This window comes from Polyodon spathula, chromosome 27 (assembly GCF_017654505.1).
Source record: "Polyodon spathula isolate WHYD16114869_AA chromosome 27, ASM1765450v1, whole genome shotgun sequence".
Taxonomy (NCBI): Eukaryota; Metazoa; Chordata; class Actinopteri; order Acipenseriformes; family Polyodontidae; genus Polyodon; species Polyodon spathula.
The window spans coordinates 8,359,235-8,384,182 of record NC_054560.1 but is presented as its reverse complement, the minus strand read 5'-3'; the positions used below and the strand labels follow the sequence as shown (position 1 = coordinate 8,384,182).

At 39.9% G+C, this 24,948-nt stretch overlaps 1 protein-coding gene across 1 annotated transcript; it reads left to right on the top strand.

Moving 5' to 3' along the window:
* The first annotated feature begins 5,626 nt into the window (after positions 1–5,626).
* On the top strand, positions 5,627–24,903 carry LOC121301391 (tyrosine-protein kinase ZAP-70). Its single transcript, XM_041230745.1, has 12 exons — positions 5,627–5,818; positions 18,514–18,974; positions 19,689–19,849; positions 20,080–20,218; positions 20,621–20,702; positions 20,841–20,872; positions 21,103–21,142; positions 21,575–21,767; positions 22,398–22,604; positions 22,826–23,018; positions 23,463–23,603; positions 24,387–24,903. The coding sequence occupies exons 2-12, from the start codon at positions 18,573–18,575 to the stop codon at positions 24,501–24,503; spliced, it is 1,707 nt and encodes a 568-aa protein (XP_041086679.1). The 5' UTR covers positions 5,627–5,818; positions 18,514–18,572; the 3' UTR covers positions 24,504–24,903.
* The last annotated feature ends 45 nt before the right edge of the window (positions 24,904–24,948 follow it).

The following is a 24,948-nucleotide window of genomic DNA, read 5'->3' as shown; positions in this document are numbered from 1 at the left end:
ATTCTAAGGTTAAAAAAAAAAAGAAATAATTACAGACAATGGACAAAAATATAGAAACACCCACCCCAGCACAATTTCAGTAGGGCACAGATTTGACACAATGTCTTCAAATGGCCCTGCAGAGATACATTGTCATTCCTCTAACACTGTCAGGGTATTTGAAGGCTGTTCCTTTTGAACCATCAGCAATTTATGCAGTCTTTAAAATGGAAGCACCTGCCAACCGAGCATCTGCTATCAGCCTGTGATCACTAATTTGTTATATATTGCACACAATTTCCCAAGGATTCCATTTGCATAACGAATTAATCAGGCATGTAAGGGCAAGGCCATTTACTCAAAAGTATGTGCTATATGTGGCACGCGTCATTTTTGGTTGACCAAACCCTGTGCATAACGAATCAGATCAATATATAAATACATCCCTGTGTAATTTGCCTTGGAAATTGCAACACACGTATTTTTCATCATATTCTATACACAGTAAAAATCATATCATATTTTAAAATTAAGTTACATTAATTCAAAGTTTAGTAGGGTTGATTAATTTAAACAATGTTTGACTCACGCCGCCCTGCAACACCGGAGTTCAAGTTAACAAGACCATTACCAGTCTGACTAACTGCCTGCTACTGGAGTCTGCACATTGTTATAAAATAAGGGCCGGGTTTCCAGTATTTCAGCGGTTAAATAACGGTTCCCATGCTGGTCCACTCCCTCACAAACTCAAGTTATGAAAAGTTTTGGACAAGTGCCATGTGACCCAGACATCCTGGCCGCGTGCCCCAGAATCCTTAGCAGATCTCTGCCTAAATGCATACATATAATTATGCGCTGCTAGTTAAATTCAACTTGTGTGTGCACGCGTTTTTAACAACTCAAATCAAGCCGGCACCTCTTATGAATAGCACTATTGTACAAGTCAAACGTTGCTCTGTGCATTAAATACCTTTATAAAAAAAAAAAAAATTATTTTACAGTGCACACCAATCAGATATATTTCTTCTATTTTTAACTAAATCACACATATTGCTTAAAAACCAAACAGCACACCAACTTTGTTATAAACCGCACATAATTATACAGCTTTTTGTTTGTCAAGAGTTTGCAGTGAGATGTAATTTAGGCATTTCAAATTGATACTGTAAGCATTGCATTACCAAGTTACAGTTTAACAATACGAGTCGGTTGAAACTGCAAGACAATTATATTGCATTGCAAAAACGTTATATGCTTATTTTAAATAATAAATAACACAGTCATATCGGTTCTAAAATGTGGAATTTGTGATATAAATAAGCAGTACATATTAAAAAGTTACTTGCAGTACTCTGTAAGTGTCCTGGCACGATTAGATGTCACGATAGCAATGCAATTAGCGTGCAATAATCCAATCTTTACCAAGCTAACAGAAATTTCAGCGCATTGTGTTCGGGTTAAGTCATTATTTTTCACATCGTTAAAAAAAAAAAAGTTTGGAAAAAGTTTTGTTTTTGGCAGTTACATGTTTTAAAAAAATCTATATTTAAAAAATATGTCCGCACCTTTTCTTGTGTGTTTTCTTGAGCGGCAGCAGCTACACAGTACAACGATGATAGTCCAGTCAGCTTCTGTGTCTTCCCCTCAAACGCTCCCTGCTTTTCTCCACATACTCAATGCAGTGCAGTGTCTGTCTGTGCTCAAGCTGAAAAAGGACCCTTTCCCGTAGCTTGCCTGCCTGGATTTTTCAAACTTCTGAGAGCGACTTCAGGAAGTGAGCAGTAATAACACCGCAGCCCAGCGTGCAGAGATCGGCTTCCAAGTCCTTTCCCTCGCCACTGGGAATCCTGCCAACATGAGGGGAAAAAATAATAATAGACGCGGCCAGAACCAAAGCGATGACATCTTTGGAGAAGAATAAACTGGGTATCTCAGACGCTATTTTAAATGCTAGCAACTGGCAATTTGCAGGAATATATAGGAGGTCGATATAACTATCAACTGCACTTCAAGAAAAGTCCCAAATTACATGTGTGTGCAATGGTTTGTATATTTATATTTAAGTAGAATTGTGTGTTTTATTATATTTCATACTTTAGAAGACGTTTTGTGTCTGCAGTTTTTGCACTAAAATACAGTTCTTAAGTGTCAGTTTACTGCAATGTACATAGCTTGGCCTTCTGTACACCCAGTGGTATGCTATGGCCAAGGGAGCACCCCCTTTGTTTGTGCATGGCCTCCATCATATACAGGGGGTACGGTTTTGTTTAATGGCTTTCAGGACCCCCACTTTAAAAATTGTTCCAGTGCCACTGGCTATGGCATATATAACACGTGTGGTCCAGTGGTAACCGGAAGGTCACCTCTTAACCCTGACTTCACCTCCTTGTGCTTCATCCTGTGGATGAGATGTTAAATCAACGTCCTATTGTAAGTGACTCTGCTTGCTGGCGTGATCCAAATCAAAGAGGTGTGTTTTGAGCTTAGATTTGAAAATATTGACAGGCTCAGTATTCTGGATAAAATATAGACGGCCAGAACCATAAATAGCCTTGTAAGGGAGGAGCAGTGTTTTGAAATCAATGCTTTGCTTCAAGGGAAGCCAACGTGGTGACCGTAAAACTGGGTGAATATGGCAAATAGATTTAGTGTGTGTCAGTGCTCTTGCTGAGGCATTTTGTATGAGCTGAAACCTGTTCAATGAGGCATGTGGAATCACAATAATCAGCACTAGGGGTTACAACAGCATGAACCAGTGTGTCTGCCTGGGACAGTACAGGTCCAACCCAGCTATACTCCTCAGGTGCCAAAAAGAAATCTTAGTAATTGATTGTAGATGGTCCTCAAAAGTCAAAGCAGGATCAAAAGAGATTCCAGGCATTTGAGGCAGAAACTGGAAGACTTCAAATTGAAAGGAAGAGCCAGGGAGGGGAGCTGTGCCAAGGTGACTCTGTGGACCGGAAAGTAAAACCTCACTTTTGAGTTTAATTTCAGATAATTTGGAGACATCCAGGTTTGTACCTCAGAAAGATAACGGCACAGCACAGAGGCGGTGCTTCAGTGTGGGGTGGGAGTGTGAAATACATCTGAGTGTCAGCTACAGAAAAATAAAAGACTGGAGCCCTGGGGAGCACCACAGCACCCCTCCAACCAACTGGAGGAGAAAGAACCCATTATGCGACAATTTCACCCCTGGATTTAACCCATGAGAGGGCCGCGCCAGACAGTCCTACACGGGACCCCAGGCGCTCACAGAGGGTCCTATAGCCCACAGTGTCAAAGACCCTGAAAGATATGAAGCCTGTCCTTTTAAATCCTGTAGAACACTGGGGCTAGTGAGCCTATGCTGTCATCGGTACATCTACCTTTTGCTTGGTTTAGAGCGCCCTCTACCCAGAGACAGAAGAAAAACCTGTCAGTGTATCTCCAGCAGTCCTGAATTTGCAGTGGCAGCTGTTAGAAAAAGCCTTTCACAAGCTGCAGTCTCTCAGCTTAAGCGGGGGTACGAAATCATCAATGAGATTCCTGCTGTTCTGAATGTGTCTAATTTCAAGTCCTTTGCATTCAGAGATGCAAACAGAAATGCACACATTTTGCAAGGTGGAAAAAGCAGAGACGACCAGATTGAGACCCGTGCCACTGGAGTCCGATTTGAACACCAGCCTCCACTGCAGAGGTGAGAGGCTGGCGAGTCAGACCAGTAGCAGCCTGGCCTGGTAGAAGGATCGCCTGGAATTGTTTCGCGCGGTTTGAACGCAGTGACCGGTTTCACCAAAGTGTCAATCACAGCATTATTTTCAGAAAGCAGAACTGCACGGATTCTACAACTTTAAAGCATTGAAGTCCTTACATTAACCAGACTGCCTTCCAACAGCATTTTCTTTAGTTTATCTGGCTGTTCCCGAACCTTTTCAGGTTTGCAATCATTCAGTGTAGCTCTGATCGCAATCGTTGTTCAAATGTTGTGATTTCTTTATAACTCAGTGTTAAAGTCTTCGAGGTTTATGAGTTCTTCAGTTCCAGTTGTCAGCCACACAGTAGCCATTTGTAAAGTGGGCTAGATCAGCCAGGGTGTCTTTATATTAGTCTCCAATGCCGCAGTGAAACTTATTTTCCAAAGTGGAAGATCACTAGATGGCAGCTCACTAGATAGTGTTTACTTCTAAAAGACCATGTGGCCGATCCAGCCTGTGTTACATGCAGTATATCTGTACTGAAGAGCAGCTCCGGAGTTCTGGGGAAGGCATCGTAACACAAGCTTATCAGTAAATACAAAACGCAGTGCTGAAGAACTTCTATCCAAACCACTCAGGAATAGGGTTAGTCCTCTTTGAGGGTGGCTGTAGGGAGGCCAGTCTGTCTGTGAAGTAAATTTATCTTGGCACCCGTTTGTCTCATTTTTGGTTTAGCCTGCAGTGTGGGTCTTTTATTTGTCAGAGGAAAGCATGTAATTATACACCCACTCAGAGCAATTAAGTACACCAAAACCCTCTCACAATTATATAAACAGTAACAGCTGGCTTAATTATAAGGCAGTGCTACATGCAAGTACAGCATACAGATACAGTGAACATGTTGGACAAGGTACAGCATGAGGGTGTTTGTAAGTAGGGCTAATTGAAGACCCAAAATGATCAATCGTGCATGCACCCTCTTCAAAAAAAAATGTCTGAGAACATAAATTACAGCAAACTTAAGAAACTTGCCCGGTATTTCAGATTTTAAAGAATGGCAGTGCACTAGGGTATTGCAAATGGGTTGCATGCAACACAGGAGATTGTATTTCAGGATGAGCTGAAGCTAAATACAATTGGCCATTTCAAATTGGGAGAAAAACAGGGTAAAATCAATTGGCGACTACTAAATTTAAAAAGAAAAAAAAGAAAACTACAGCTATGCACACATGCTTTCTGTTAACGCTACACAAAATGTTGCAAGCCCATTGTTAAGTTAGTCGGCTATTTATTACAGTAGCCAGCTCTCAGCAATGGATCCGGATCTGGCTATTTGATCAATGTTGCTGGAAAGCTCAGAGGTACACAGTTTAAAATAGAAACACAGCTACAGAATACATGAGGGTCTTGGTCTGCCTGAGCAGCAGGAACATAATATCGCCCTGTGGAATGCTGCAGATAACTGAAAATCCATATTGGGGAATAATTAAAGAAAAAAAAAATTGTAAAGTATTTTTGTTCCATGATTTTGCCACCTGTCCTTTGTTCCTGGATTTCCCCGGTTTTGAGGAACGTGTCCCGGGAATTCAACATGCCTTCCCAGGACACTAAATGCCAGTAGTTAGATAAATCAGGACGCAATATTACTGCAATAGACACACAATATGAATCCATCCGCAGCACTCTATTAGCATTATTGTCAATGTTTCCTATTGGATGAATATAGGATTTCTAAACAGTAAACTTGTAACAGCCCCCTCTTCCATTCGGAGATCCTGTTTTTTTGTACCTCAGAGGTGGCAGCTCTAGAGACACCTCCGATATGACTATCAATCAGCAAAACCAGCTTCTGGACCCCACTGCTGTGTGAGCGAAGGAGATGGTAACGTTTTTTTTTGTTTTTTAGTTTAGCTCATTTGTGACAGTTTGAGAACAGTGAGGAAGTGGGTCACGGTTTCTGAGAAACTGCAGAATCTGTCAGTCAGCCAACATCACTCTGCAAGCTGTAACTGATGCCTGCCTCGCTGCTCTTGACATTGATACATGAAAATAACTTTTTGGGATTCTCCTGCTAGCCTCTCTCGGGACGATACGAGAATCCAACAAGAGGAAAAAACTAAAGAAGAGGTCAGGACAAACGTTTTAGCCAGCTGTGAAAAGCAAAGGTAAGCGAGTGAGGATTATTCTCTTATTGTAGGCTATTTCATCCTTATCAAAAGTATTATTTATTTCTATAGGTCTACAGGAGTACATCTGTGCAGTCGATTTGCATTTTTCTTACCCCATTCAAACTCAGGAGTATTTTCAGTTTGTATTCATTTATGTTGAATTCAATCATGCATTAAACTTTTCTAGACTTTTAGAAAATAACGGAACAACAGCCTAGAATGAATATTGGATATCAGAATGCATTTATTCAAAACTGTTGAAAACAGTTTGTTACCACAGAATTAATACATTTATTCTTCTACACTTTCCTGCATTTTTTAGGGTTTTACAAAAGTTTACCACAGTTTTTTGAAGGGAATTGACTGACGAGACACTATTAATTTAAAAAATATATATATTCTTTTTGTGAGCTATGGGGTGGAAGCAACTCTGTGGAATCCAATAAAAAAATTTCAAATATTTATCTTGTGATCAAAAAATGTGTTTCCATCAATGCAGCCCACAAGACCGGGTCTTGCATTGCAGGTGCTGTTTAAAAATAGCAGCTCTAGAACAAAAAGTAAGTTTGCAGTTCAGCCTACATTTAGTTTTAATTTCAAATAATCAATGTATAGGACGTTAACATAATACTATCTATCTATCTATCTATCTATCTATCTATCTATCTATCTATCTATCTATCTATCTATCCTATAATAGATAGATAGATAGATAATAGATAGATAGATATATCTAGATATATATATTATATATATATAAGATATATATATTATATATATATATATATATATATATATATATTGTATATATAACTAGATACTCACTGACACATTTTTGATACAGTTCAAAATACATGCATTGTAGATTCACTTTTGTTACAGTTTTTGTTACAATAAAATAATATATCCAGAAAATAAAACTTAGTTCAATGCATATTGTCACTGCATGGAGTTCCACCCTCACAATCACAGAATTGCATGTGTCAGGCGCATTTATCAAACATTAGTACATCTTCCCCGCAATTTATGTGAAAGTAATCACACAACGTTAATGTTATAAAAAACACAAGAAAATCTTTTAAAGGCAAATTTTCGAAGATTCTTTGATGAGTTCCCCTTTATATTGTAGGTTTACATGCACAAAAACTGGAGCCGCCTGTGTAAATTATGGGGGAAAGTTTGCTGATAAAAATATCTTGACTTTAACTTGAAATTACCCTGCATGAAAACATTTTGAATGTCGCAAAACACATAAAAATAACAAAACCACTGAAGAACTCTGAAAGGGGCTCGGTAATCACAGAATTATACTAGCATTTATGTGAAAATGCTATTCTCTCAGAGTCTTCACTATATTGTTTTCTTAAAAAACAGTTTATTTTTTTTTTTTTTTTTTAAATCACAAGTAAAGCAATTTGAATGTTCAAACAATACATATTAATTAAAATATTTGTTTTAAGAATACAGTAGTGAAGATACTGACAAAACAGCTTTTAAAACAGTAATAGTTACAATTCTGTGACTGTATTTGTGTCGATAGTTTTGCCACGCATTAAATTAATGGCAATACTTCAAAACTGCATTATTATTCTTTACCTAATCATAAACACATGTTACAGTTGTGAACAATACTTTTAATTATAAGACATGTACATCACAATATTTTCAAGCGCTTGTATGATTTTGTTTACAAATTATTTTTGTAGCAGTAAATTAAATTCCATTCCATGCATTCAAAAACACTCGTTACGTTTTCCAAATCATACAGAACTCATAAAAATGCATTATAATAGTGCATTCAAATCTTCTTCATAACATATGTGCAGGAATTCTACACTTGTGATTCTGCCACGCTTTAAGATGAAGTTAAAAAAAGAAAGCCTAGTATTTTTGACGAAGGAATCTCATCGTTTTATTATACAGACCATAACAGATCGCAGATGTCTGTTGCAATTTTTCTTTTTTAAATGCATCATAATTTATGTATGTATTTATTATCTCACTGTCTACAGCTAAAAGATGCTTAAAGATAATCAAAGGGATTTCATGCGTATGTTTGTGGATATTATATTTATGCACACATACATGTATAAATGTGCGTGTGTATGTGTGTGGGTGCGTGTGTGTGTGGTGTATTTATGTGTATTGTGTGAAACACAATACTTTATTTTCCCTCATGCTCATTTTGTGTCACAATAATAATGAATACTCTGTTGAAAGGTTTTTATTCCTATTGTAATAAAAACAACGTTTGTTTGAATATACTTAGCAGCTCTGTCAAAGGGTTCAATATGCAAAAATAACACTACCAGAAACAGACACAAGAGCTCAGGAAATGTATCTGTGTTCATTGTTAACACTGAAACAGAGCCCTGCCAGGATGACAAAACTATGTTTGAAGCATTATCTTGATTTTTCGATACAAAAGATCAAATAAACGAGTCTTCTACGCAGTGCTTTCTAAAGCTATCCGAGTCACGCATCACACAGAGCCCATGCACGGAGAGGCTGAGCCGGTAGTATTTGCTGATTTTTTTTTGTAGTAATACAATTATCCAAATGAATTTAAAATGGAGTGGAAGTTACTGTAATTGGAAAACATAGAAATGTGAGGTCATTATTTTAAAGAGTAGCTTTCAATATGGAATTGTTATACTAAAGTGCTGGTGGACTGTAGCATTATACTGTATCAAACACAAAGTCCCGTCGCGTTGCTAGCAAGTCCAGTAACAGAGGAGTTTTGAACTTCCCCGCGTTTCATTTGTACAATCTGTTTTTTCTTAAGTTCTGAGCGTGTCAGCACAGCTAAGCACCAACAGTCAACGCTACTCCTTATTTAATTCATTTATTAACTGCTCTTTTAATGAATTGAGAAAGAGCCCTAAAATGGCGCTCGCCTTGCCACAAATTCTTGAAGTTGTGTAACAGAACTGCAAGGTCTGCATCGACTCCGAGGCATCTGTTTAAAACAGAGCCTTTACAAGCTCGAACGTCATCTACTGATTTCTTTATCGGCTGTTTTCTGCGGCGTTGATAAAGTATGATCGTTCTCATTATGATAAGCCAGTAGGAGGACATGCTGTAGATTCACAGCTCTGATAGTGCAGTGGTTGTATTGTATGTGGCATAGATAGGTACAGCTTGGCAGAACAAGGCAATACGATTCAAAGACACTATGAAGATCAGGTTAAAGGCCAGTTTCCCTTGCATTGTAACTAGATTAAGATCCTTTGAATGCTTCAGTCCTTAGTATAAGTCATTCCTTACTATTATTATTATCAGGGGCGTGCACAAGGGGGGGGGGGGCAAGCAGGACCACTGCCCCCACTCAATAGTCATCTCCAAAATATTGATTTCTGCTTATGAATGTATTGTGTCTGCCCTTTCACTGTCACTGACACTCACAAACTGAACCTATTCCTCATAACGTGCAGTTAAGGGCTGCCGCTTGTGTCCCTTAATGTTTGAGTCCAGCTGCAGAGGTACAATTAGTGGAAAAACAGCACATTTTTAAAAGGATGCTATTTTATGCTAAACTGAAAACTGTTAATATACTAAAGGGAAAGCACTTGTGAAGCCGAATCAAGAATTTCAACGTTGAGTTCATGCAAAGCAGTATGTTTTATTGTTGAGCATATTTTAATACTCAGGAATGTGACAATGCAATGGCTTTACCAGAGTGCATGAAGGTCTGTAAAGAACACGACCTGGCGCTTCTGTATCCTGATGTATTCAACCTACTGGTGATTTTGGCCACCCTGCTTGTTACAGCTGCAACTGCAGAAAGACATGTTGGTGTTAAAATGCTCCACAGCCTGTGGACTTTCATTGAAATGGCGAGTTTAATGCTATTTATTTCTATAATGATATCAGAACATGCACACGCACGCACACACACACACGCATATATATAATGATTAATGTAACCCCCCAATAGTGGTCAAATTGTTATTCCTGTGCACGCCCCTTATAATTATTATTATTATTATTATTATTATTATTATTATTATTATTATTATTATTATTATTATTATTATTATTATTATTTATTATATTGTTATTATTATTATTATTATAGCATAAGGAATATAGGACTCAAGCATCAGATTCTGTAAGAAAATAGGTTATCAGACCCCATGCCATTGTTTTAACAAGCCCCTAACATCGTGTGCATGGTGCACACATGCTCTCCTGTGGCTTCACACAATTTCCTGCAACATGTGTGACTCTGGCGCTGAAGCTGGTGGAGGTGTTTACAAATGAGGCAGCGCTTTCAGATACTGGGCCCCGATCTCACAGCAGTTACTCACTTATTATTTGGTAACGAAACATTAGCATTAGTAACAAATTTTTAGTATGCTGGAATATTGAGAGTTCAGCGGTCATTAAGCAGGATAAATGGAAGAGAAACACACACGAGAGTGCATTGATTCATTATTTCAATGTGTAAATCATTTTCTACAACACTAGATGATGTAAAATCCATTGTACGCTTATACACTACAGATTAACTTGTATGGGATGGTTTTGTCGTCACAGTCAAACAAAGTAGCCAGATCTCTAAAATACCCAAATTCAAGTTATAATAAATCATTTACAGCGACCGGTTTTAAGGTTAAAACGTGGTACGCATACAAAGGCTTAGTGAGAGTACTGTATGTCAACTGAGGTTGGTTTTCATTAATGCCAACTGGGATATGGCAGTAACAATATGTTCAGTTTAACTGCATGGTTTACACGTGTATTGTACAAGATCTCCACTCTTTACATAGCAAGAACACACAGAAATATTAAACGCAGCCTGGGCACGCTTTCTGGTAGTTGGTGGCACAAACTTGCATTTGCCAGGGAGAAAGAGTCATAAAGTAAATTTAAACTGAGTGTACTATGCAGACTCTGAAAGAGAGTTACCAGACTTTATTTTGGAAAAGGTGCAGCGTGTGTATTTAATGTAGCACCTTTTATCATCATTATAGACCTGTTAAGAGCTTTCCGGTCATGCAAGACGAGGCACGGAAAAGACATTGCGATCTTGGACTGAATAAACCAGCAGTGTAGTTATGTATCCACATTGGTTATCTTTATCACAGATTGTTTTTGGTTTTGCTGCTTGGTATTTTTTTAAAAGCAGCTAATTACACATTTAATCCTAGATGTAAGTATAAAGTGTTTTTCTAATTGACCATAACGAAATCTCAGGTAGACAAGACATATAAGTGTGTCTAGCTGCCCTGCAAATGGACCCATTCTCTTTTGGCACAGCAGACAGCTCCTTGTCTCTGAACCCTGATTCCAGAACCGTTGTATAGAACCGTCGAGATATACATCTCGTTAGCAAGGGGGGTCCCGGCAAGAAGTAACATTATAAATTCCACGGCAAGAAAAGAGACACATCATTCAAACAGGACATAAACAATTTAAACAGCCGTACAAACAGTGAGAAGAAAAATAGAACAAGTCCTGTTTGCATGACTCTGGTCATAGGATTTGCAACCCTGATAGGATTTAAAATATTTAGGAGTGATATAAAAAGATATAGTGAAGAGGCCGTTTTCATGCTTGAAGGCAATGGATTCCAATGAAGAGATGCCTGACATATAAAGGCACATTGGCCCATATTAGATCTCAATTTGGGGATTATAGGTCATAGGTACAGTTGCGTGTCTAACAGATGCAAGGTAACTTGGAACATTTCCAGTGTACGCCTTATAAACTAAACATAAAAAATGATAGAGCCTTGTATTCTCCAGACTGAGCCGCCAGAAAGTTTCATAGAGAGTTCAGTGGGGGTGGATGTAACATCAAATCCCTCAGCACCATTATAGAACTGTGTAGGATGCAGTCATGTATATTGAATCAGCATAGTCTATTACAGGGAATACCGTTTAGGTTACCAGTCGCTATATATTACCTTTAATAAACCATGCATATTTCCCATTGTTTTGATATTTTTATTCATGCTGTAAATCAGTAGGGTCCACTAGGAAACAGAGGATTTGTCTTACGAGTGTCACAGTATATCCAGATCATGCTCCACTGAGACATTTGAAATCTGAGCATCACGGTTATGAAGATCCAACATTCAACACCGTTTCTGTTAGCGTCTTCAGTTAATTTCCTCAGGGAGGGGGTCCTAGAGTGGTTTAAAGGTCAGCACTATGCAGATCCCACGGTTTTGCTCAGCTGAATAGACCCCCTGATGAATTGGGGACGATAAAGATACCGCGGCGATATAGACGACACAGAACACAGCCAAGCTAAAGTAAGGGTGTTTAATCGTTTAACACATGTGGGATCTGCATTCACTGGCACGCCCTATAAATATTTCAGTCTCTTTTGAGATGTATAGAAATACCAGCTTGTCCGAGAATGTGTTTGTTAAAGCTATTTCATCCTTGGATTTCAATTTAGAAGTCTGGCACAAACCCGCACGGTTCTGTGTAAAGCAGAAACTCATTTATTGAAGTGATCGTGCTATAAGGAAATACTGCTTCAACAACTCTTGGCGCTGAGAGACCGGTGCCTGGTCCTAGACCAGAGAGATGGTGGGCTGCAAATAGAATACACACAGGGAAAAGTTCTGTATAAGCCTTGTTTTTAACATTTTGTCATCCTGCTCTATATATGTCTTGCACCAAGATGAGAAAGTAATTTAGTCCACACGTTTAAAAAGTGCCCTTTATTTTGTTTTGATTTAATAGTGCTCGTTTCTGTGTGGGTGTACTGCTAAAACACTGCTCACACCCCAGAACTGGAGTTCTGAAACCCCAGGGGCATGTTAATCACACAAAACAAGCATTGATCAGCGCATGGAACTGCAGCAGCTTACTCTGTAAACACAACCAACTCAAGAGGGTATTTTAACTGCAACTTTAGGCCACTCCATAATATTTAAAAAGAACAGAATTTGTTTTTCGGAATTTGGTAACATTACATTTCCAGAGTATCAGGAATATATTTAGGGAAATAATGAAATACAGTAGTGTAAAATGAAACACAGAACTGTGCTTACGCAATTTCATTCTGAAGTTAAAGGCAGGCTTTGTTTTTCAATAAGGTCCATGCAGGCCAGCACCTAAACTGTGAGCCACAGCCCAGTGATCCATTACACTTTGGTGCCCGCCTTGGAACTTCTGATTGGCTGTTCATACTTTGCAGTTAGAAGTGATAGGTGGGTATGCTGTCATTAACAAATAGGCAGCGACACTGTAGCGAGGCTGCGTCAAGCCTTCTGTTATAAATGGAAAATGGAGGCCTTGAGAACATGGTTGTAGATTCACAAAGAAGTAAGCCATTTTGTCTCCAGTAAGACTCTAGAGCAGGGGTCTCCGATCCTGGTCCTGGAGGGCTAATATCCCTTCAGTTTTGTTTTTTTTTTTCCTGGTGATTGTACTGTACTTTCCATTCTTCCCAAGAAGTACTTAAGATCAATGATCAAACCGATTTTTAAAAAAAAAAAGAAAAAACCTGCTTACCGCTTTGGTGATAGTGGGGGACTATATGAATGATCTCAGCACTAGTGGATCTAAATAGCACCGCCTTTAACTCTCTTTGAATCCCACAGGTGTTTCTTATTTCACACACTATTCATATCTCTAAACATAATAAAAATACAGAGGAAAGGTCTGCTAAATATACGCTTTATCATTTTTGGGGGCTGGCTGCTAATTAGTTAATAAAAAGTGTGTGATTACACATGTTGCTGGGTGGAGCAGTTCCTAATTAATTACATGTGTATTTACTGCATGAACGGATCTAGAAGTAGCTGTTGAATTGATCTAAGCACCACCAACTGTTTAAATATTATAAACAGGGTCACATCTGGCGTTTAACTTTATTAAATATATAATACATGGATACGTACTATAATTGAGTCCCAGCCTGTAGGCAAAAAAAAAAAAAAATCATAATTTATAACTTTCCAAACTTTTTTTTTTTTTTTTTTTTTTTTTACTTCTCTGTATTTTAAACTGCTTATTATTTTTTAAATTCTCACACCAGAAGCCAGCCTGCAGAGAACTGTTCATCTGAGACCAAGAAAACAGTAACACAACAAAGAAAGCAGCCTTCGATATAATCCCTGTATAATCCACATACATTGCAAACAATAACGCATGGGGCCGACGGGAATAACTGTTTACAATATAACGGGTTTACACATGCTATTATAATAACCTTGCAATTTACTGCAGCCCATCTGTTAGTCTATATAAGGATGAGAAGGTCTTCCTGGCAACTTTTTTTTGCTGGTATTAATGATATGATCTGACTGTTTCAGCCAGTTAAACAGGTCATTATTGTACTGGTAGCTAATGGGACTTTAAAATACTGAACTCATTTTTAAAGTGCAACTTTACGTTTTACATGTAAATTGCTGCATACCTGGTAGGATGTTCATTGTGATGTGTTATTGCAGACGAGCGGGTATTTATACGCATGTACCTTTCTTTTAAAAGGTACATGCTTATAAATAAAAAAAGCTGGACAACTGTGATGTAAACAGGCCAAGTTTATGCGAGCCAACAAACAAAACAAATATGTTCTATAGGGGTGGATAAAGATGTATCCTGTGCGATAAATTATGCGCACAAATGCAATGGAAATACTTTCTGAGCGAATTTTATGAGCTAGCTGCTAGCGCATAGTTTTTTCAGTCATGGTGGTATTTATGTGGTCAACGCAGCACGTCTCTACCGGGACTGGGTCCTTAATTAGACCTGACACATAATTATATATATATATATATATATATATATATATATATATATATATATATATATATATATATATATATATATAATATTTTATTTAACACAATTTAATCAAATAAACTACACAATTACATCGCAAAAGTCTACCTGAATCCATAATAGCAGTTGTATTTCATGTCAGTTTTTCGTTAAATAGCCTATATGAAAAAACAACAAAGCAGCATGTAATTCAATATGTTAACATAACATTATATTCAACAAGCAACACTGGTTAATTGTGGTTAAAACATAGCATGCAGGGGTCAGCACAGTCATGTCTCATGAAAGACACCTTACAAAATACTGACCTCACTAGAACACGATCATGTATTGTGTCCGTTATTATACCCCATAATGCTGTGAAAGCATTACTGTCTCATTTAAACCACACACATTTCTGTACTGGATCATCATTTTGTTAATTTTCTAAACAAATATGGCTGCACTTATATTAAACGTAAACATAAACGATGGTAAATAATAATTTGACTCATGTTGCTTTGGTCAGTGCTTTCAGCACACATTCTGCACACAGGGTAGATCTACTGTTGTATTTCTCATTGTTTCTGGCAATGGTTTATGCACTACAGTGCAGTCGTTGGAAGGCAGAGGAATTGGAGTCCATTTTTGTGTCCATTTCTTCAAATTCATTACTTGTTGTAAATTGCAACAGCTTTTGCCTAACTGTAGGCAAGACAGGGCTCACTCTATGGCTGCAGTTTACAAATGTCGACATACACCCTCCTGTTTTCTTTCGCTTCTCTTGCAAACATATTTTCTGCTGCAGATATATCTAATATTTTCATCATCTTTTTACACCATTTCTTGGCATGAAGTTGCACAACAGTAATTGTTTTTAATTTGGATAATTTATATATATATATATATATATATATATATATATATATATATATATATATATATATATATATATATATGCATCAATAATTTATGCGATAACCATTTTTTAAGCCTGTGACGTCATTATGTGGAGCTGTTTGTTCGCTAGAATCCAGTTTAATGGAAACAGGTTTTTTCTACGGTAAGATGCGCATATATTTTTCTGCGAAATTTTGCAAGTTTGCTAGAAATGTGTTTGTTTTGTTGATGGAAACATCGCTAGTGATCTTTAGCACAATCTGTTTGTGTTGTTCTTTGGTGCATAAACTCAAATGGAGCAAAAACATGTTAATGGATGCTTTTTAGTATGGGTTGCTAAAGCACTGTTTATCTGCTGGTCATCCATTTATATATATAAAAAAATATCTTTAAAAAATCCAAACAAGTAAGCTCTACAGTAAATACTGCCATAATTGAACATATTGTTACAGATGAAAAAGTGTGTACTGATGGACCCTTTAATAAACAGTGATAATATGTAGGATATTTAAATCTGTAGATTAGTTAAATATGACCTCCTGTCACAATCCCCCAAAACAGAGGCAATCATACTGTTTTCATAATCATGAGAATGTGAATCTTGATGTCCTGTGGCAATGCAGCAATGACACAGTGATGGCAATGGTTCTGTATTAGAGGTTCACATGAAGCTACAGTTATATGAAGACACTGGTATCAAAAATGGTGTGAACAAATACACTGGGAATCCATTGGAGTACACTGGCACCATATCTACAGCACTCAATGTGCTCCTGTAGCTGGACCACTGTGCAATATGTGTCCAAACCCATTGCTGGCAATGCTGTGCCCTGGTAATGGATCCATATGGGGGCTCAGTCATTGTTTTTCAAAGTGATCTTTCTGCAGCTTTTCTGTAGCGGTCCACAAAGGATGGATATCAGTGGCTTTGACAAGGTCTTTTTGATTTCCTTTTCAGCGTTTCTTGGTAAATGCTCTGTGGTTGGAGATAGCTGCTGTGTCTCTGGTCAGCCCGTTTGTGTGCGGCTGTGCTGGGGTTGTTTAGATTCCAGTGTGGGCACCATGAAACAGCTCCTGCCAGAACTTCTGGCTTCTGAAAAGCCACAGGTGAACTAAAAAGCTCAAAAAAACACAAAGACTGGGGAAACCACAACCTAGATTCAGACATGGGACACACAGTAGCCTTTCAGCTGTTGCATGTCCCATGAGTCATACAGCGTAGGTTCACGTCCTGGCTGTGCAAAGTAGGCTGGTCTTCGCTGGGGACTCTGAGCTTTGGCTCTGGCGCTCCTGACTCTTTCTCCTCATCACTCTACAGTGAACTCAGCTTGCCAGGGTGCTCAGGGCTGGCTGTCCTCCAGGGGTTGGTAGCTCGCTGACATCCGCTCTCGAGTTCCTGGGTGAAAAAGAGAAAGCTGACTTGGTCGTGGGACCGAAGGACGCACGCTGAATCTAGTTGAAATGTTTCCAGTTACAGCTACAGTGCTGGCATGATTCGATAAAAACAAGTATGCCATTGAGGGTATGAAGCGTTACAGTGTGCAAAGAGTCATTGGTGTGCTGAGCTAATGACAATTTAACATCAGCAATAAAATGCGTTATTATTGTATAGAGGTGTGAAAATACTTTGCAGTGTCGGTTAACACTTTCTTTTTCTTCAAGTTTTTTTTTTTTAAACCAGGAATAACGTCCACAATCTTGAGAATAAAACAAGTCTCTTATTTCCCCACCTGTTTCACAATAATGCCAGGCGGTTTTACCAAAACAGCATCGAGAAAATGATTAGTTTGCCTCCAAGACTAAAACAATTTAAACTTCATAAAACGTCATAAAAAGGATCAACTCAAACTGTTGTTCCTCAACGGCCTTTGCATTTTAATTACAGTGATGAAGTCCCTCATGTGCAGAGGTCAAAGGTCATCAGTTGTAAGGCTCAGCTTAAGTGTCTTTAAATACAGTGCTAAAATTACTGATGTTTTAGGCGAATGTTGCAGTTAGAATAATAATGACTTTTAGCACAGTTTATTTTAATTTCCTAAATTGGTAATTTACAACCCCCCTGATCAATGATTCCAGCTACGCCACTGTAGTGAATCAGCTAATGCAAATTCAGAGGATAGAATACTATAGGAGTTATGTACTGCTAATAGCCTATGTGAATTACAGAATATTTCATTGTCATTTTCCCAATGGAATAGCATAAGAACACAACTATTCCATTGGAAGTTGAAGAGATTTGCAGCCTTCATTTGGAAGTTTAACGTACCTTGGACTCTGATTGGCTGAGACAGGCCATGCGGTTTAGTTTTACCAGCGAACGTTCTAGCAGAGCACCTGTGTGAAGCGCTGGCAGGAGGACCTCATGTTCAGAGCTTCCTGTTGTGGTTTCCTGAAGACACCAGGCTGGGGGTGTAATTGCACTCAAACCTGCTCAACACAGCATTGCGTCAGCACTGACAACACTGCACTCGCTCCTTCTCAAAGGAACCTGTATGGACTTCCACAAGGAGACCTTGAGTCTGCTACGCGGCTCAGATGTTTCTCTTCAAAGCACTATTGGAGACACAATAGGGCAAACAAATGAGTCATATCTTCATTTAGCTCAGAAAGCTAGAGATATACATCTGAGCTGCAGAACTCGAGGGAATTTTTAACAAAATGTAGAAATGTTTCTTTTGACACCTATATTAAGGTATCATACTTAACAGCTGTAAAAAGGTGCTCATGTATGTTTAACATTTTTACAAAAGGAGTAGCAAGCAATCCTATAGAGCAGTGTTTCCAAAATGTTGACATCAGTGCAGTCATACCAGGGATCGAAATAAGACTCCCGTTGCATAGTAGTTTGATCCACTCCTGGGCTTGATGACTCACCTCAATCTTGTAGTAAAACCTGGAATGTTTGCAATAGGAGTCTTGTTTCCATCCCTGCCTACATTTCGAATCTTCATTTCTGTAGGACTCTGGTTAATAGTAATAGTTTCATTTTGCTTGCACATGATGCTTGTGTGTTCAGAAGCTGTGGGAAGCTCACTGGGTTTTTATCTGCTGTTTCTGTGGCAGGTTTGGAAGCAGCAGTCAGCGTTCGGTGCTACACACAGGAGTCTCACAGGACAGGCGCGATGCCGGACCCGGCTGCGGACCTACCCTTCTTCTACGGCAGCATCAGCCGGCAGGAGGCGGAGGAGCAGCTGAAGCTGGCGGGCATGGCGGACGGGCTCTTCCTGCTGCGGCAGTGCCTGCGCAGTCTGGGCGGGTACGTGCTGACAGTCGCGTGCGACGTGCGCATCCACCACTACCCCATCGAGCGGCAACTGAACGGCACCTTCGCCATCGCCGGAGGCAAGCCCCACTGCGGCCCAGAGGAGCTTTGCGAGTTCTACTCCAAGAACCCCGACGGCCTGGTGTGCACCCTTCGGAAGCCCTGCCTGCGCCAGAGCGGCACCCTGCCCAAGGCCGGCGTCTTCGACAGCCTGCGGGACAACATGCTGCGCGAGTACGTGCGGCAGACATGGAATCTGGAGGTAAGGGGCTCTCATTTTGGAACTGGGGAGGGGGACATCCTTCAGAAACACTAGATTTATAATGAAGAAAAGTTAAGAACGAGAGGAGACCAGCCAGCATGTCGGTGGCCTTCTGGTTCCTGGATGCTGGTTGGTGTAAAAACATTGTAAAGCCAGCTTGAGACGGTATCAATAACAGGGCTAATTAATCTATTCTCTGTCCTAATTTCCAACTGTGTCCTCTGGTCCTGATTTCTCTGCTGAGCTTCAGGTATTGGCTAGGGTTAACCTTCTCAATTTGTTTTTAGTCCAGTTGTTTTTTACTAGATTCTCTCCACATTGACCTTTTTGTATTACGTTCTCACCAGTGCATAATACAACCTCATCAGAACCTCCTATGAATTTGACAGGGCCATGGCTACCCAATGAATGTTGCACACTGTCTAATGCTGATACTGATATGGGACCATGATGCGGCAACAGGTGGCTAATCTGGATTGGGTCATACAATCACGATACCATTTATAATAAATCCCCTATCTGTTCTCCCAATGAATGGATTGGAAATACCCTGAGAAAACCCTGTAAATAAATATTTACTGCAAACTTACTGTTGCACAAAGGGGAGCACCGCTGTTTCCAGGAGGCTGTGCCCACCCATGCTTATCTTCTCTTGAGATGGGACGCCGTCTCGTTCTTCCACAAGGCAGTGACGGCGCGGCACTGTCGTTTCAGGGGGACGCAGTGGAGCAGGCCATCATCAGCCAGGCCCCTCAGCTGGAGAAGCTGATTGCCACCACAGCCCACGAGAAGATGCCCTGGTACCACGGCTCCATCTCCAGAGAGGAGGGTGAGCGGAGACTCTACTCTGGAATGCAGCCAGATGGGAAGTTCCTGTAAGCAGGTCCTTTTATTCCCTCTCCATGGGGTTTTAGTGGCTAAACTATAAGGAAAGTCGAGTAGACAGGCGTTTTGGGTAGTGCCTTCTGGCCGAAATGTTTGTCCTGTATGTGGTGGTTTGATATAACAGTGAGCGAGGGGTAGCTTGAGGGTCATTGCCACAATGTTATTCCATAGGGCTTCCTCTGCATTGGCTAATGCTTTGAGGTCATTGTTCTTTCCTTAGAATAAGAGACCGGAAGGAAGCGGGGACGTTCGCTCTCTCGATGATGTACGGGAAATCAGTCTACCATTACCAGATCATCCTGGACAAGTCAGGGAAATACTCCATGCCTGAAGGAACTAAATTCGATACCGTATGGCAGGTAGAGTAGCACACAGCAGCCCACAGCTGCTCTGGCGTGTGGGCGGCTTGTTCCAATCTGAACCCAAGGCTCTGTCAACCAGGCTGACTGAAACTGCTGAAAACCCTCCCACAGTGCATTCAGCCTGGCCCACTCTGTCAGGCTATTAACTCGAACCTCTGGTGATAAGATACTCAAACAGGACCAGGATTTTGGCTCATCTGTTTGTTAGATTCTCTCCTATTTCTTGCAAGTTCTCAGATTGCGGGGTCCGGATTTATCCAGGGGTGCGGATTTATTCTCGGTTAACCGAAGTGGGATTTAGGTGGTGTTGTTAGTTTAAGGATAAACTGAACAAAAAAAATAAATAAAAAATCTGCTGAATAAAACAGTAATCTGTATTTCTCTCCAACGTGTTTGCAGCTCGTGGAATATCTCAAGATCAAACCAGATGGATTGATTCACACGCTGCAGGAGCCATGCACGAACCCCAACCACACAGCTGGTACGCAGACAGCCACTTATTTTACTTGTTTCCATATGAGAACCGTCATATAAATTAATGTAAAAAATTGAATGGAGTTTAAAGACAAATTAATTGATTTATGTTTTTTTTCCTTCCTTTTTTTCTTTTTACTTTCAGTCATCCCAACTCCAAACCTGCCCTCATATAAAGTGAGTTTCATTTCTCAGCTTCCCCAGCTGGTGCCTGCTTTCCACACCAAATGCTTAAAAGACCGCCCCCTGGTGGCCATGTGTCATATTTACACAGGGGCCTAGAGCTGTAATAACCAAAGCTCTTACTATCAAATTTCTTACTGCTTATTAACAAGAGAACCAGGTTCTCTTGAATCAATACCAACTGGTGTATTCCCTTGTAAAGCACTTGTTGTTTTTCTTTACAGAGACCTGTAGGTCATAATGGATACACCCCGCCTCCAAAAGGTGAGCCTTTTTTTCTATTGTTATTTTATTGCATTTGATATTCGAGAACTACAGTGGTAAGTGAACACATTGGGATGCAAGAATTACCACAGTTGCTCTGGGTAACAAACGCCACTGGAGTGTCACAGGGGGTCATGTTGTACGGTTACACTCTGGTTTACATAGACATTATCGTCCATAACTATACCTATAACAATTAAATACTAAAAGAAACTTGTGAAATTCAACGACAAACCTTTCGACTAAAAAAGTATTTTTCTTTTAGTACTTGTGCGTGCTGTATATATAAACAGAGAGCGAAGATCGGGCTTTCAGGGTTGAAAGGTCACACTGTCACATCATTTGAATACGATAAACTTTCACGTTTGCAGCTACTTTGAAATGTTTTGTGTGCACCCTGACCCCCCGCTTGCCATTTCTGTGCCCATGCAGCTCCAGAGGTGCCGAGCGGCCAGCGCCCGCTCCTGCCCATGGACACCAGCGTGTACGAGAGCCCCTACAGTGACCCTGAGGAGCTCAAGGACAAGAAGCTTTTCCTGAAGAGGGAGCAACTGATGATCGACGAGATGGAGCTCGGCTCGGGCAACTTCGGCTGCGTCAAGAAGGGCGTCTACAAGATGAGGAGGTCAGACCCGCGCCATTGGCTCTCTTTAATAATCGAAACAGTGACGAATCTTAATACCGCCACTCTGTATTAATCCTGCTGGTGACAGTGCAGAGCCACTTATTAACATACAATTAAGAGAACGTGGCTTCCCAATGCAGACCACGAATATCAAACTTATTCTATTCATTAAAATAGACTTTGAAAGGTTTGGGTGTAACAAACCAGATGATGTTTTCACATCTTGGACTAGCTAATGTTATTTTAAGTAAAGTAGACTAAGACTAATGCTAATCAGGATCTGTGAAATCAGCCATGACAATGGTAATTCAAAAATACAAAGTTTTGAAACATAAACAGTATAGAGTAAACTGGTCCGATAGCTTGGTAAAGCTGTTTCTTATTCTGTTTAAGGATTGTTAGTGTTAAAATCAGTGGAACGCACTCACTATAGGCTTTTTCAGTCCCTTCCAGTCCTTCTTTAAATTGAAACTAGGAGTTAAAATAAATAGATAGAGACCCAATGAGTACCAGATCCTAGATTTACTAATAAAGACCTCTGCGAAGGTCCCATGAGCTGCGCCGGTTTCAGTAGTTCAATAACACGGTCCCAGAGTCTGTCTGATTAGGTTTTGTTTTCCGAGGCTGCAGGAAGCAGATCGACGTGGCGATCAAGGTTCTGAAGAGTGAGAATGAGAAGGGAGCGAAGGAAGAGATGATGAAGGAGGCGGAGATCATGCACAAGCTGGACAACCCCTACATCGTGCGCATGATCGGGGTGTGCGAGGCAGAGAACCTCATGCTGGTCATGGAGATGGCATCAGGGGGCCCACTCAACAAGTTCCTTTCCACCAAGAAGTGAGTGGAGTCTGTAGAGCCGGGGTATATGTGCTTTACATTAAGAGAGTTTTTGGATCACAAATATACAATTTCACTTGTGGTATTTGAATGACAGTGTACAGTACTTTTTGTGACAGTATACTGTAATGTTTGTGACAATACACTATAGTGTTTGTGACGGTATACTGTTATTTCTGTCCCAGTATACTATAGTCATTTTCATTAACGACTCCCCCCAGGGATGAGATCTCCGTGGAGAACGTGGTGGAGCTGATGCACCAGGTATCCATGGGAATGCTCTACCTGGAGCAGAAGAACTTTGTGCATCGGGACCTGGCTGCCAGGAACGTGCTTCTGGTCAACCAGCATTACGCCAAGATCAGCGACTTCGGCCTGTCAAAGGCCCTGGGAGCCAATGACAATTACTACAAGGTAAAGGCCAAATGTGTCATTTGTATCCCCTGTGATTTTATATAGAGATTTCCATTTACTAACTCAGTTCAATGAAGGGCCTAGTTCAGTAATTGAGAGCTCAGTTGGAATGAAACCCAGCAGACACAGGGGGTCCCCAGGACCAGGATGGAGAACCACTGTACTAACTCATAGCTGCCACAGTTGCACACCCCCTAGTGGTCATTTTTAAAACCACGTCTGAAAATAAGCTTTTGGGAGTCTTTTCAGAAGCAGCCTCTGTGGAATTAGTTTGCAAGCCTGGTTGATAATGGTTTCAGCAGAAACAACAATAGAATTACAGGCAACACAAAGAGGGTTGAAATGAAATGGTACAATGAAGATGGTCTAAAGTAAGACTAGTCAGGGCACTTTGCCTGCCTCAGTAACCAGGGGCTGACTGCATTTCTTCCCTATTGTTTCCAGGCTCGTTCCGCTGGAAAGTGGCCTCTGAAGTGGTATGCTCCGGAATGCATCAACTTCCACAAGTTCTCGAGCAAGAGTGACGTGTGGAGCTTTGGGGTCACCATGTGGGAGGCCTTTACCTACGGGCAGAAACCCTACAGGGTACAGCCGTCAGTCACACGACTCCTACAGCACTGCACTGAGACTACCCTGCAGCCATTGTCATAGGAAACACAGCCCAGTGAAAGCAGGCTGAAATGAGTGTATGGATAGCACTGTGCAATTATGGTCACCTATGCTCAAAAATGGTTAAGCTGCAAAATGACCAATTCACTTTGCCAATCTTTTATAGGGTTATTTAAGGATCTGGTGCCATAATTACACTATTGGTGCCTGCAGCATACACTACAGTAGACCCATATTTGTGATTTCTTTGGGGTACTGATCGTAATCTTTTACACATAAATATGCACATCTTTTAAGTTTTTGATACTTATATTTCTTCAACAATCTGCTATAACAGTATATTTTAGAAATATATTGAGCTTAGTTGCTGCCGTTGTTATCAGCAGGGCATTACTGATCAACTAAGACTAGTTGGGATTAGCTGCTGTCAACTGTCCTACAAATTATATTTCTATTCTATTTTTATATACATTGTTTTATTTATATTTTGTATATTAAGACCTGTGTTTTATTTTCATTTTTTTATATTTGTTTTCTTTTGATATTTTATATTTATAGTTATTTTATTAAAGCTATATTTATTTATATATATATATAATATATATAATATATATATATATAATCTATATATATATATAATTTTTATATACGGTTATGTGTTCATCATCTTTAAAAACGCCTGCAAAACACAAACAAAGCAATGGAGGACCCACTCAGACCGGCTCTCTCATTGATTGTTTTGTTTGTGTGTCGCTGTAGAAAATGAAAGGGCCTGAGGTGATGCAGTTCATCGAGGCTGGCAATCGAATGGAGCGCCCGCCTGTGTGCCCGGAGGAAATGTTCACCGTTATGACAGACTGCTGGATCTTCAAGTAAGAGCTGCAGCCTCTGGGTCAAAGAGGCACTGTATTAATAATAATAATAATAATAATAATAATAATATCTTCGAGTTACCATAATTTATGTCAGCATCTCGACATTTCAAATTTAAAAATCGAGATCCTGGGCTAATATATCGTGTGATTTCGACATAACCATTTGAAAAAAAAAACTGATTTTGAACTGCCCTTAGTGGCCTGCATACTGCAGATTCGCTCCCTGTGCTGTGAGGATTCTTAAAGCTCTATGTGCAACAGAAGGACTTTCAAGCTTCAGGTGGGGCCCTAATACTTGTCGCGCAGGGAGGGAATCAACAACACTGTGGCACCTTCAATAGAAGAAAACTGAAGTCTGCTAAAACAATTTGGAGGACTTGGCAGAAAGTTATGCTCATGGTAAAAGGTAGTGGAAATAAAGCACAGCAGTGACATCTGGTGGTAAA

Excerpts from the sequence above, each read along its gene's own strand:
- LOC121301391 (XM_041230745.1), top strand. The coding sequence starts at position 18,573 with ATGCCGGACCCGGCTGCGGACCTACCCTTCTTCTACGGCAGCATCAGC. Across the intron at positions 18,975-19,688 it reads GGCAGACATGGAATCTGGAG|GGGGACGCAGTGGAGCAGGC; the intron begins GTAAGGGGCTCT and ends CTGTCGTTTCAG. Across the intron at positions 20,219-20,620 it reads AATTCGATACCGTATGGCAG|CTCGTGGAATATCTCAAGAT; the intron begins GTAGAGTAGCAC and ends ACGTGTTTGCAG.